This window comes from Mesoplodon mirus (genome assembly GCF_964341445.2).
Source record: "Mesoplodon mirus genome assembly, chromosome: 5".
NCBI classification, from domain to species: domain Eukaryota; kingdom Metazoa; phylum Chordata; class Mammalia; order Artiodactyla; family Ziphiidae; genus Mesoplodon; species Mesoplodon mirus.
Genome location: NC_138980.1, coordinates 72157950 through 72170030, shown reverse-complemented (window position 1 = coordinate 72170030; position 12081 = coordinate 72157950). Strand labels below are relative to the sequence as shown.

The window sequence follows — 12081 nt, the reverse complement described above, 5'->3', positions numbered from 1 at the left end:
TCTTGAGAGACCATGGAGACGCTGACCCATGAGAGGCTGTTCTCTGGGCTGCCCCAAACCCTGGGCTCTCCCTCAGCTATCTGCATGAGGCCCTGGCACGTAGTTGCCTGGACTCTTTTTTTTTTTTTTTTTTTTTTTGCGGTACGTGGGCCTCTCACTGCTGTGGCCTCTCCCGTTGCGGAGCACAGGCTCCAGACGCGCAGGCTCAGCGGCCATGGCCCACGGGCCCAGCCGCTCCGCGGCATGTGGGATCTTCCTGGACCGGGGCACGAACCCGTGTCCCCTGCATCGGCAGGCAGACTCTCAACCACTGCGCCACCAGGGAAGCCCTGCCTGGACTCTTTGACGCTTGTGACTGTGGTAGCAGCAGCAAACATAACTTTGAATCTTCAGCAGAAATTTCTGAACAGTCACTTCACGGCAGTATTGCATTCACAGAAGCCTTTCTGCCGTCTGATTTTTCCTCACTGTTTTTGCTTTCCTCAGCAAGTCTTCCCTCTTCTCTCTGAGGTCCACTACTGTCCAGCACTCAAATTCTGTCCTGGAGCAGGTCAGAGCACATAAATTCAGTCCAACACATTTATTGAAGATCTTCTGTGTGCAGAGCACTGTGCTGGGTTCAGAGAAGATGCATTCTTGTACTTATTGCTTTTGTCCTTATGTACATTTTGTACATGCTTTTGTACATTCTTGTACTTATTTTTGAGTGAGTGGGCTTTCTGCATTTGCCTTTTCCTGCCCTGGCCTGTGAAGCAGATCACACTGAGGCAATCTGAAGCCATTCTCTCTCCACCTTTGCTCCCACAGGTTTTCCGGACAGACTTGATCACAGCCATGAAGATTCCAGACTCATACCAGCTCAGCCCGGATGACTACTATATCCTGGCAGACCCATGGCGACAGGAATGGGAGAAAGGTGTGCAGGTGCCTGCCGGGGCAGAGGCCATTCCAGAGCCCGTGGTGAGGTGAGCCGGGAAGCCCAGGCCAGGGGGGCCATAGGCAGGGGATGAAGGGGAGGCTAGGACCAGTCAAGGGATTCCTTTCTAGTGTGTCTCTATTCTTAGGTTCTTTTGCCCTAAAAAACATTGCAGTGTTCCAGAAATACTGCAGGCCAAGAGTTTGAGCTTGGGCTCAGCTCTGGAGCCAGACAGCCTGGGTTCAAATTGCCAGTCATATTCAGTGCGACCTTGGGCCAGAAATGTCATCTCCCTGGGTGTCAGTTTCCTTACGCGTAAAATGGGAGTGATAACAATAGCACCTGCCCCATGCAGTGGTCGAGATGATGTAGAGAAACGATGCATGGAAGGTCCTGGACACAGGACCTGGCACACATGAGCACTCAGTGAAAACTGGCCATGGATTAGCTTGATGTCGATCCAAACTGGGTCCCACCAGAGGATCTTCTCAGGGAAATCTCCAGGCTTTTAACTACTCCTTAAGATAGGGATAAGCCATGCTCTTGACTTCTTCAACCTTTTTAAGGAGTTCTTAGCAGGAGGGAATCCAGTGCCTGGCACACACATCAGATGTTCACGAAGCAGTTGCTATGACCAGACTCTGAGGAGGCCCTCCTGCCAGGGCTGGGCCAGGGTTGGGTCAGGGATGAGTCCTCTTTGGGCTTTGGTGCCTTCTGCTCTTGTAGGTCAGAGAGACTCCTGGTGCTCTTGTCAGGAGGTGGCCTTGTGGCTGTAAGCCTTGCATCCAGTGACAGAGTTCAGCCAAGTGCTTCTTTCTGCACCCTGGGAAACCCTCCAAGTCATGTCTTGAGACACAGGGGCCTACTGTCCTGGCCTCCTCTGCCCACCAGCTTGCCTGGGCTGGGCAGCTTGTGTTATTGGCAGTTCATTCCCAGCCTTGGCAGCCCTGTGGCTCTCACTTAGGCCCATTTTGACCAGGCCTGGGGCAAAGATCTCAGCTGTCACCTCCCTTGACATTGGCACTGTTGCTTCCTGGCAGCCACACCTATGACTGGCTCACAGACACCCAATGCCTGCCTGATGCCAGGCCTATGCTGGGCATGGGATTACAGAGGCGAAGCAGACTCTAAGCCTCACTCGGTGCTCAGTGAGGATTGGGTGTTGGGCAGTGCTCAGCCTCCTGGGCTCCCAAGAGCTGAATGCCTACCAGCTCTTGTCTTCAGCCCTCTGAGAATCAGGGAAGCTCCAGGCCTCTCTGGACGGGAGTGTATGTGGGATTTAGAGAAAGAATTTATTCTCCACATCCTCTGCCCAGGGCCAAAAACGTGGGTCAGCCTCCTAGCCAGTTTCGCACCCTCACCTCTGCAGACTGAAGGACTGTTACTGACCTCTTTGAACCTGTTTCCTTCTCTGTAAAATGGGTCTAAAAACAGTACATGCCTGTTACTGTGGTGGTGAGGATTAAATGAGAATTCACATGCCAAGGGCCCAGGATAATGAGGCAGAGGGGTGGGCCACCAGCTGGGCAGAGAGGAGTGAGTCCTGATTAGGCTCAGCCCAGCAGTCTATCCTCTGTCCTTGATGTCAATGTCAGGTGGTTCCAGAAACATCTGCCAGCCTGGGTAATTACTTGCAGATGCCTCCACACCAGTAGCTTGGCTTCAGTTGGTGTTTTACCTGTTGACATCAAGACGAGAGCATGTGTTCAGACAGCTCTGGCTCTACTAGGTACATTCCCCACATACACATGGCTGCTCTAGGCTGACAGGAGCCAGGCACTCCTGGACTATCCATACTCTTTGGAGAGGATAGACTGGAGGGGGAGGGATGCTCTCGTGGAGATATCTCTATGCCCCATCTTTCCCTGTCTCCCTCCAGCCTGGTCCCTGCATCTTCTGGGGTGCCTTCCACTGCACAGCCCTCATCTGGAAGCCAGCATGGCAGCCATCATGCTCAGAATTGTTATAGGAACTCTGTTCCTGAGAACTTGCTATGCTGAGCCTGTTACACTCATCTTCTCATTTAATTATCATATTGGCCCTCTAAAGGGCATATTGCTGTCCCCATTCTATAGATGAGGAAGTCAGGAAATTCTGGGGAATTCCCTGCCTGACCGCCGCCAGGGCTTTGTGGGCTGGGCCGGGAAAACACAGGCCACGGGAATAAGCCCTGGGTTGCCCCTGTGTGGCCCAAAGAGAGTCTTATGCCCTGATCACCCTGGCTTGCTGACTCTGCCCTCCCCTGCTGCTACCCTGGCTCCCTCCATCCCTCTCTCCTTGCCCAGGCCTCCCTGGCCCTTGAGCAGGTCTGCGCACCTCATGGTCTGAAACTTCTCTGGATAATGAGAACCTCTCACTCTCAGATCATGAATTGAGGGAGGGCCTACACTGCTCCCTCGGTGTGGCCAAAAGACTCAGCTCAGGGCAAAACCATCCTCTGGTGTCTGTCTGGTCTCCTGGAGTAGAGAGCCCTCCCCTTTTCCAGATCCCAGCCCAGCCATCCACCTCCTCCCAGCTGACCTCAGTCTTACTGGCTGCAGCTGAGACTGAGGCCTTGGCCTAGGGTAAGGTCTGTCCACCCTTGATAGGAGTGTTTCCTCCACAGTCAGAGCCAGAAGAGGCCAAACAGATGAAGATGAGAGCCCCAGGAAGTACAGGAAATGCCTTTTTTGTTGTGAGCCCTTTAACCTCAGCTTCCCAGAGAAAGGAATGTGATCTTGGCCCCAAGAGGTCTGGCCAGGTGGCAGCTGACTGAGCACACAAGTGTGGGTAGTTATGCCAGTAGGTGGTGGGCATTCGGGCAAGAGTTATCCAAAACCCCAGCTAAGCATATGCTGGGGGCACAAACAAAGCAGGGTCATGGCAAAATTACGGTGTTTTTTCAAAGAATATGTTAATTTAAATAAGAGCCTCATGAGAAAAGGCAGAATTTTGTAGGACCAAGAGTACTAATATTCCTTCTATTTGAAATGATCTGGGGGGCGGTGGGCATCCCGTCATTATCTTTGCCTAAGACCTTCCTTAATCTGGGCATCTTGTGTGGGAAAAGGTGGTGCCAGGCCCTTTCCCTTTCTCTTTGTCCCCCTCAATCTCCTCTGGGCCTCCCTCCTGCCTGGAGGCCATTCTGCCTCCCTGTCTCCTTCATCCTTCCTGCCCCCCTTGCTGACACCGGGGCATTTCCTGGCGCCCAGGAGCCCTCCCCACAGCTGAGCCACGTCTGTGCATCCAGAGCCCTGCCTTCTCCTCCCCAGTCGGCGCTGAGTCACAGCCCCTGGCAGCCCTGCCTTCGACCCCAGGAGGCCTCTCGGGCAAGTAAGGGGCCTCTCAGCCCTGGCAGGGCTGGCCAGATGGAGGCCAGGCTCCGCAGCAATAACCATGGCAACTGGTAGGGGGTGGGAAGAGCTGGCATTCTGAACTGGCATCAGGAACCGAGGGGCAGCACACAGCTGATCCAAGAGAGGAAGCTGTGCTCTCCCAAGGCAAAACACCCTCATATTCCATTTCAGAAGAAGCAAAGTGTATATCTTAAAATACATGCTCACACACATATAGCGCTTACTACATGCCAGGCACAGTTCTAAGAGCTCTACATGTATTCATCCATTTAATCCTCATGCCAACTGTAGAAGGTAGGCGCTGTTATCATTAGCCCATTTTCTGGGGCACAGAGAAGTTAAGTGGCTTACCCAGAGTCACACGTTAAGTGGTGGAGCTGGGCTTGGAGACCTCACCCTGCAGTCAGGGCACTTCCAAGCTACCTCAGAGGCAGAGCCATGGCCTGAGGGTGGGCTGACCTGGAGTGTGACCCTGAGACTGTAGCAGGTACATCCTCTTCACCCCAGAGGAGCCCTGGCCTCAGTGCCCCTGAGGTTATTGGTGGAGGAGGGGCCAGAGCTTGTGAGGGCCTGGGAACAATCCCTGGCCTCTCCCCAGCTTTGAGGGGTATGCTGAAGGACCTGGAGGCCAGCTGGCTCTATCCCCCTTGTCCCAAAGTGGCTGGCACTGGACATTGCCCAGGACAGCACTTGGAATGCCTCCTACAGCCTCTGCAGGGTGGGCAGGTGGGAGGAGGGAATGGAAGGAGGTGGGCCCTGCTCGGCATCAAAGTCTCACACCTCACTTGCCCACTAGCTCCTCAGCCAGTCTGGCCAACTTACTAAAGGCCCCCAGACCCAGCAAGAGTAGCAGGCTGAGGGCACCCTCCCCTCACACCTTCTCTTGATTTCCTAGGATTCTTCCACCATTGGAAGGCCCCCCTACCCAGGTGTCCCCTAGCGGCTCCGAACTTGGTGAGGGCTCCCAGCCTGATTGGCCAGGGGGCAGCCGCTATGACCTGGACGAGATTGACGCCTACTGGCTGGAACTCATCAACTCGGAGCTCAGGGAGATGGGTAGGTGACCCGCCAGCTGAGAATGGGGTGGGGGCAGGCCAAGGAGGGTTTTCTTCTGAACCCCAGCATCCTCACCCTCAGAAGGGCAGTGGCCATCACTGGGCTTTGGCACTACATAGGTCTGGGGGGAAAGTCCCTGCTGCATTACTGATTACTGTGCTTCAATTTCTGTAGCTCTCAGATGGAGGCAATAATAGCATGTCATTTACACAGTTTGGGGGAATATTGTAGTAAGTGTGACTGTTGCATGAAGATTGAGTGAGCGCTAGGAGTCTAGGATTACAAATGGGGCCAGGGTCAGTTGGTATGGGCCTTCTGGCTGGAGCCCACCATGTCCCAAGAAGGGCCAGCTCTGCCATATTCAGCCACCTTCCCAGGTCCCCCCATACACATAGCTCGAGCAGTGGGTTCCCCACGGAGCCGGCTGCATCCCAGAGACACTTCCATGGTATCTGTGTGTACACAAGCACGTGTGTGGTCACAAGCAGGGTCTGAGGTCACAACACCACACCAGGCCCCAGGGGCCTTTGAGGTTGCGTGGTCCAGCGCAGTCAGTTTTTGGACCGTGGAGCTGGGGTCCCAAGATAGTGCAACCGGTGAATGGGTGGAAACCCTCCTGTACATCTGCCCCAAGAGGCCAGGCTCCTGACACCCTGCCCTGCTGTCCTCACAGAGAGGCCAGAGCTGGATGAACTGACGCTCGAGCGCGTACTGGAGGAGCTGGAGACTCTGTGCCACCAGAACATGGCGCGGGCCATCGAGACGCAGGAGGGGCTGGGCATCGAGTATGATGAGGACGTCGTCTGTGACGTGTGCCGCTCTCCCGAGGGTGAAGATGGCAACGAGATGGTCTTCTGCGACAAATGCAACGTCTGCGTGCACCAGGTAGGCAGTCCCCATTGCCGTCACCATGCTGTGCGGGCAGGCCTCTGCCTGACCCGGTCACCCTGGCTGTAGGGGTGCAGCAGCACTGTGGGCACGGGCCCCTAGGAAGGAGGGCAAGGGGGTGGAAGGGAATGGCGCGAGCGCCCGTGGTGCCAGGGATACCCAGGGCCCCTCGGCTCAGCCCCCTCAGCCAGATTGGAGTAACGCCCATTGGATGGTCTTTCTGTCCTGTCCTGCCGGCCTCCCTCAGATTCTCCCCACTGAGCACCCTACCCCATCCTCACCATCCTGCACTTACAATGAGGCAGCACAGTGTAGTGATCCAGAGCAGAGCCTGGAGCCAGGCCACCTGGTTTCAAACCATGGCTCTGCCCTTTGCAAGCTATTTGATTTTGGGTTAGTTTCTTAATCTCTCTGAGCCTCTGTTTCCTCAAGTATAAATAAAAGTAAGTTGTTGTGAGGATTAAGTTCCTTACTATGAGTCATTTGGTTAGAATGGTATAGTAGGAGTTGTTCGTGTTTGTTAACAGTATTGGTATTAAAAACCAGGTGCCGCCTGACTAGGCTCCCCTCTTGATCTTGGGCCCCAAGGCTATAGGTCTGGGGAATCTCTGGGCCTTGTTTGTAGAAGATGTGGAAGACCTGACTGGAACCCAGTGGGCCCACTCTGGCCCTAACTTTGAGGCCCTCCCTTACCCACTTCTGCTGGAATAGCACCCAGGGAGCTTAAAAGGGCTTCACCTGGCTGGCAGGTTGGTAGGCAGTGCGCCACCCTCCTCATTCATCTATGTCCCTTATACCCAGCAGCTCTTAGGTCCATAAGCCCTAGGCATTACCAGAAGGGTGCCCAATCACAGATCCCTGTGAAAAAAGATGAAATCTCTGGGCCTTGTCCTCAGGCAGCTTACATACCCAAATTTGTATTCAATTTAAGGGAGTTCATGGATGCCCCTGAAATCCATCACTGATTAGGAACCTCTGCTGAAGTGACTGTCCTCCCAGCAGAGGGCAGAGCTGAGCCCTTTCACAGAGGACTGTGAGATGGTGAAATTTCAATGCACAACCCACGCAAAGACAATCCCTGGAGCCCTTGCATTATAGTCCCTTAGGAGATCTCTTTGGCCGAGATGAGTAGCAGTGTCACTCTGTAGCTCCTGGCTTGGGCTGGGGCTTGGACTGTTTGTAGCCGAATGCTGACCAGATGCAGGTTGGCCAATGCCTCTGACCTGTGACCACCCTGCTCTTTCCCCAGGCATGCTACGGGATCCTCAAGGTGCCCACAGGCAGCTGGTTGTGCCGGACGTGTGCCCTGGGTGTCCAGCCGAAGTGCCTGCTCTGCCCCAAGCGAGGAGGAGCCTTGAAGCCCACTAGAAGTGGGACCAAGTGGGTGCACGTCAGCTGCGCTCTGTGGATTCCTGAGGTGGGCAGATGTGGGGCTGGGGCGGCCCTGGGGCACAGCCGTGGGGAAGTGGGTCTGAACAGAACTCAGAACCCGGACGGCAGAGCACTAGGAGAAGAAGGTGATGGGCCACATTAAATGGCAGATCTCAGGTGTTGAGCCTGGGAAGAGCTCAGGCAGCAGCCCACAGGGAACTTTACCCATGGACCTAGGCAGAATTTGGGTGTCTGTTTCCATGCGAAAATGGGATTATGAGCCACTGGGGGATCCAGGTGGAGGTGTGAAAGCTGGACAGAAGTCAGGCAGCCGACTCCAGGGGAATGCAGGTTGTGGGTCTACCCAAATCCAGGCGGTAGTCCCAACCAGTCAAGTGCTTTTTTTTAAATGAAAATAAGCCACGTGACCTAAAAAGAAATCAGGTGGGGAGCCTGATTAAAATTGGAGAGTAGGGCTGTGGCTAGAATGGGGGGATGCACCCAGGTCTGAGTCTAGGGGGGGACCATGGACGATGGGCTGAGCCCACAGTGAATTAGCAGAGGCCCTGGGCTCCTGTCTTATTTGAAATGTGAAATGCTGACATTCGCTGGCGTTTCAGCCCTCTCCCTGCTGTGTGCCCTGACCCAGAATGAGGCCCCACTCCAATGCTGCCTGTGCCCGGAAGCAAGCCAGGTGGCCCTGTCAGCAGGTGGCCCCTCCCCTTCCTGGGCTCGCAGTCTGAAAGTCCTCGCTGGGACCCACATCACAGGTTTCTGTGATCATAGTGGTTATGTCAGCAATAGTCACTTGCTGCCACATCAGCATCTTGAAGTCTGGGACTACCTCTGAGTATACCTGGTCTGGGCACAGCAGGGACACAGAGGATCAACAAGGACCTACCATGGGGGCTCTTTGGTTCAGGATCTCTGGACAGGGGCCCTTTTTCCCTCCTCAGGCATGAGCAGTAGGAAGGCAAATGTACCCTGCCTCTGGGGCTGAGGAGTGGGCTGTGCCCAGGAGATGGGCATGGTTATAGCCCTGTTCCCATAGGAGGGGCTAAACAAAGGCACATCCCCCTTGGCCAGGAAAGCCCTGGAGGTCCCCAAGAAGAGATCCTACCATGGGGACCTATAGTCACCACCCAGAAAAATAAGTAAAATAAATTCAAGTTCTAATAAGAACTCTGAAGATGCTATTAACAAAGGCCTGAGGTACAGAAGAGAGGGGGACCTTGCATGTACTCATCTGCACATGGAAGCATCTCTGTCTTGAGACTCACATAGTCACAGGCACACATACACTCAGTCAGTTACACACACGGAAGCACACTCTCCCAGTCACAGTTTAAGCCTAGCCGCTATGGAGCACACACTAACACTCACAACATGGTCAACTTGGGAAGTCAGGAAGGACTTGGGAATCTCCCACTGCAGTGTCTGCCCACCGCCTGGTTTCAGCAGACAGGCCCCCCCCATTTAGGTGACCCCTGGAGGCAGGCTGGGGATGAGAGGCCTGATGCAGCTCCCTGTGTCCTGCCCCAGGTCAGCATCGGGTGCCCCGAGAAGATGGAGCCCATCACCAAGATCTCGCATATCCCAGCCAGCCGCTGGGCTCTGTCCTGCAGCCTCTGCAAGGAGTGCACGGGCACCTGCATCCAGGTACACAGCCCCTTCACCCCGCTGCTGCCCGGGAGCCCATGTAGGAGCCAGCTACAGAGAGGGTTGTGTCTGGGACACCCTGTAAAACAGGCCACTGCCAGCACCCTCCACCTGCCCCATGGTGCTACAGACAGAAGCACTGATGTGCCTGGGACAGGGACCAGAGCCAGCACCCCACCTGCCGGGCACTCCTCCATCCCTAGTTCCACTAGGCATGGGGCACAGGCCTGGGGAGCCAGGCTCACCACCCTGTTACAGTACTGAGGGGGCTTTCCCCAAGAGCAAGGGTCTGTGGGCTTAGTAAATACATTGACCTCTCTTCTGATGTCAAACTTGACATGTGAGAGGGGTAAGAATCAAACTTTTCCTCCAACTAAGCTAACAGGCTCTCCCTACACAGGGCAGGGCTGTGTTAGTTTGTTGACAGTAACGGTTCCCAAATTCTAGGGCGTATCAGTATTACCCAGAGGACTTGTTGAAACACAGATTGCTTGGCCTACCCCCCAGAGGTCCTGATTCTGTAGATCTGTAGGTGGGGCTGAGAATTTGCATATTTCTAGCGAGCTCCCATGTGATATTGATGCTCCTGGCCTATAGGTTGGGAAGTGGGAGGGTCATCCTTTCTCTCCCTTGTCTCTTCAGGAACAGTTGTCCTTGTAAACACTAGATGTACCTCCACCCATTTATAAGACTTTCAGAACGGTTTGTGAGTGCAGCGTAAACGGCCACTAATATTTCGATGGGTTATTGCTGAAACAGTTGTCAGCTGCCCACAGCCATCATCCCAGGTAACTCAGGCCCTGAGTTGGCCCTAACTGCCTGGACAGGAGAAGAAGGAAGGGACCCAACTCCAGCCCCTGTTCCCAGAGGACAAGGGAGGGGCACAACTCCCCATCTTAGATAACACTGCAGGAGTAGAGGCAGGGACCCATCCACAGCCTCTTTCTTTTGATGCCTCAGATCCAAAGTCATTGTCCACACAGAAGTGCAGCTTGTCCCCAGAGGGGTTGTCAGTCATCTGACTGTTGACTTCGCCAGGGTATATGATGCTGTCCCGCTCCCCCAGAACTCCCCTTCCCATCTTCCGTGACTCCCTCCACAACCTGCAGGATGTTGGCAGCCCGTGCCATTTTGTTTAGGGTCTCACCAGCATTCTGCATTCTCAGTGTAACCCTAGGGGATGCCCCACATTCTTCTTCCCTCCCACCAGGGCTCCCTTCATACCTCACGCTGCCCTTCCTCTCCCTCCAGTGTTCCATGCCTTCCTGCGTCACGGCATTCCACGTCACATGCGCCTTTGACCACAGCCTGGAAATGAGGACTATATTAGCAGACAACGACGAGGTCAAGTTCAAGTCGTTCTGCCAGGAGCACAGTGATGGGGGCCCACGGGGTGAATCCACATCCGAACCCGTGGAGCCCAGCCCAGCCAGTGAGGACCTGGAGAAGGTGACCCTACGTAAGCAACGGCTGCAGCAGCTGGAGGAAGACTTCTATGAGCTGGTGGAGCCAGCCGAGGTGGCTGAGCGCCTGGACCTGGCTGAGGCGCTGGTCGACTTCATCTTCCAGTACTGGAAGCTGAAGAGGAAAGCCAACGCCAACCAGCCACTGCTGACGCCCAAGACCGATGAGGTGGACAATCTGGCCCAGCAGGAGCAGGACGTCCTCTATCGCCGCCTGAAGCTCTTCACGCACCTGCGGCAGGACCTGGAGAGAGTGAGTCCCCCTGCCGCCCCCCAACCCGCCTGCCCGGTGGGCAACCCAGGAGGCCTTTCCACCCCTCCCTTGCTGCCCTGGAGCAGCCATGGTTCACCAGGATTCACATTGTGAGCTCTGGCCAAGGCGCCGAGGGCCTCGGCGTCTCAGACAGGGTTGGGGTAACTGAGAGTTTGTAGAACAGGGGAGGATCCAGCTCTGGGGTCTCTGAGTCCCTCTCGTCCCAGCCCTTTTGCAGGCCTGGTGAAGTGTGGGGCCCCTGCCAGGACTGTGAGGCTGGGAAACACCAGGGCTGGGGCAAGGACCCAAGCTTCTGACTCCTGGTGGTCTCTGTGGGCCCTGCCTGGTCCCAACACATGCACTTTGCTTAGAGTCGGAGGCAGGGGAGGAGCTGGGAATCACAAGTGAGTTGAATCAGTGTCATAAGCACGTTCTGGGCCAAAGCAGGGAAGACAGGTGAGAGTGCAGCGCCTGGGGGTGCTGGATAGAGGGAACAGTGTGAGCAGAGGCACGGGCTGGAGACCAGCTGCGGCCTGTGTGGAGTGGAAGGATGGGGCTGGGTGGGTGGACCAAAGTGTGTCTGGAAGCTGCCGAAGTGTTTTAAGTGGGGACTCTCCTGCTGTGGCTGCAGATTCCAAACGCTCACCCTGGAGGTGGAATCACAGGGCCCAGATGGAGTGAGTGGGTTGGCCAAAAGCCCTCAGCTGTGCCCTGGGAGGCAGGTGATCTTGCCTTGGTCCAGGCGCATCGCTTTGGGAGCTGAGTGAGATGAGGAAGATGTGCAGACACCTCGGTTTTGGGCTGGGCCGTGGAGGTTGGGGACCAGTGAGAGTTGCTTTCCTAGAGCATGGAGGCCCCCCAAAGCCTCTAACGCCTGCTGTTCCTCCCAGAAAGAAGGGAAAAGAGTCCTGCCTTCCGTGGAGTGTGCCCTCGAACTTGGCTTTTTTGGTACCCCTCCCCTGACTCCTCCAGCTGATAAAGTACCACCCCCCAAGTTGGGGGCACCCCAAGGATGAAGCAGGGTGTCCCAAGTCCTTGATCCAGTCCTCTGAACCCCAGGTGCTGTTCTGGCCTCTCCTCTGGGGGACATTCAGTTCTAGGATTCGGAGTATGAGGGGTCACGTCAGGGGGACACAGACT

At 55.3% G+C, this 12081-nt stretch overlaps 1 protein-coding gene across 8 annotated transcripts in view; it reads left to right on the top strand.

Annotated features, from left to right (window-relative positions):
* JADE2 (jade family PHD finger 2) overlaps window positions 1–12081 on the top strand; it is a 48161-nt gene that overhangs the window by 23060 nt on the left and 13020 nt on the right. For 7 of the 8 annotated variants that reach the window (XM_082623458.1, XM_082623461.1, XM_082623459.1 and 4 more), the window contains 6 exons: window positions 808–965; window positions 5147–5307; window positions 5981–6192; window positions 7445–7612; window positions 9109–9225; window positions 10477–10941. In XM_082623458.1, coding sequence (XP_082479584.1) covers window positions 808–965; window positions 5147–5307; window positions 5981–6192; window positions 7445–7612; window positions 9109–9225; window positions 10477–10941 — 1281 coding nt within the window. The remainder of the gene's footprint in view (window positions 1–807; window positions 966–5146; window positions 5308–5980; window positions 6193–7444; window positions 7613–9108; window positions 9226–10476; window positions 10942–12081) is intronic. The other variant, XM_082623463.1, reaches the window with a different exon arrangement.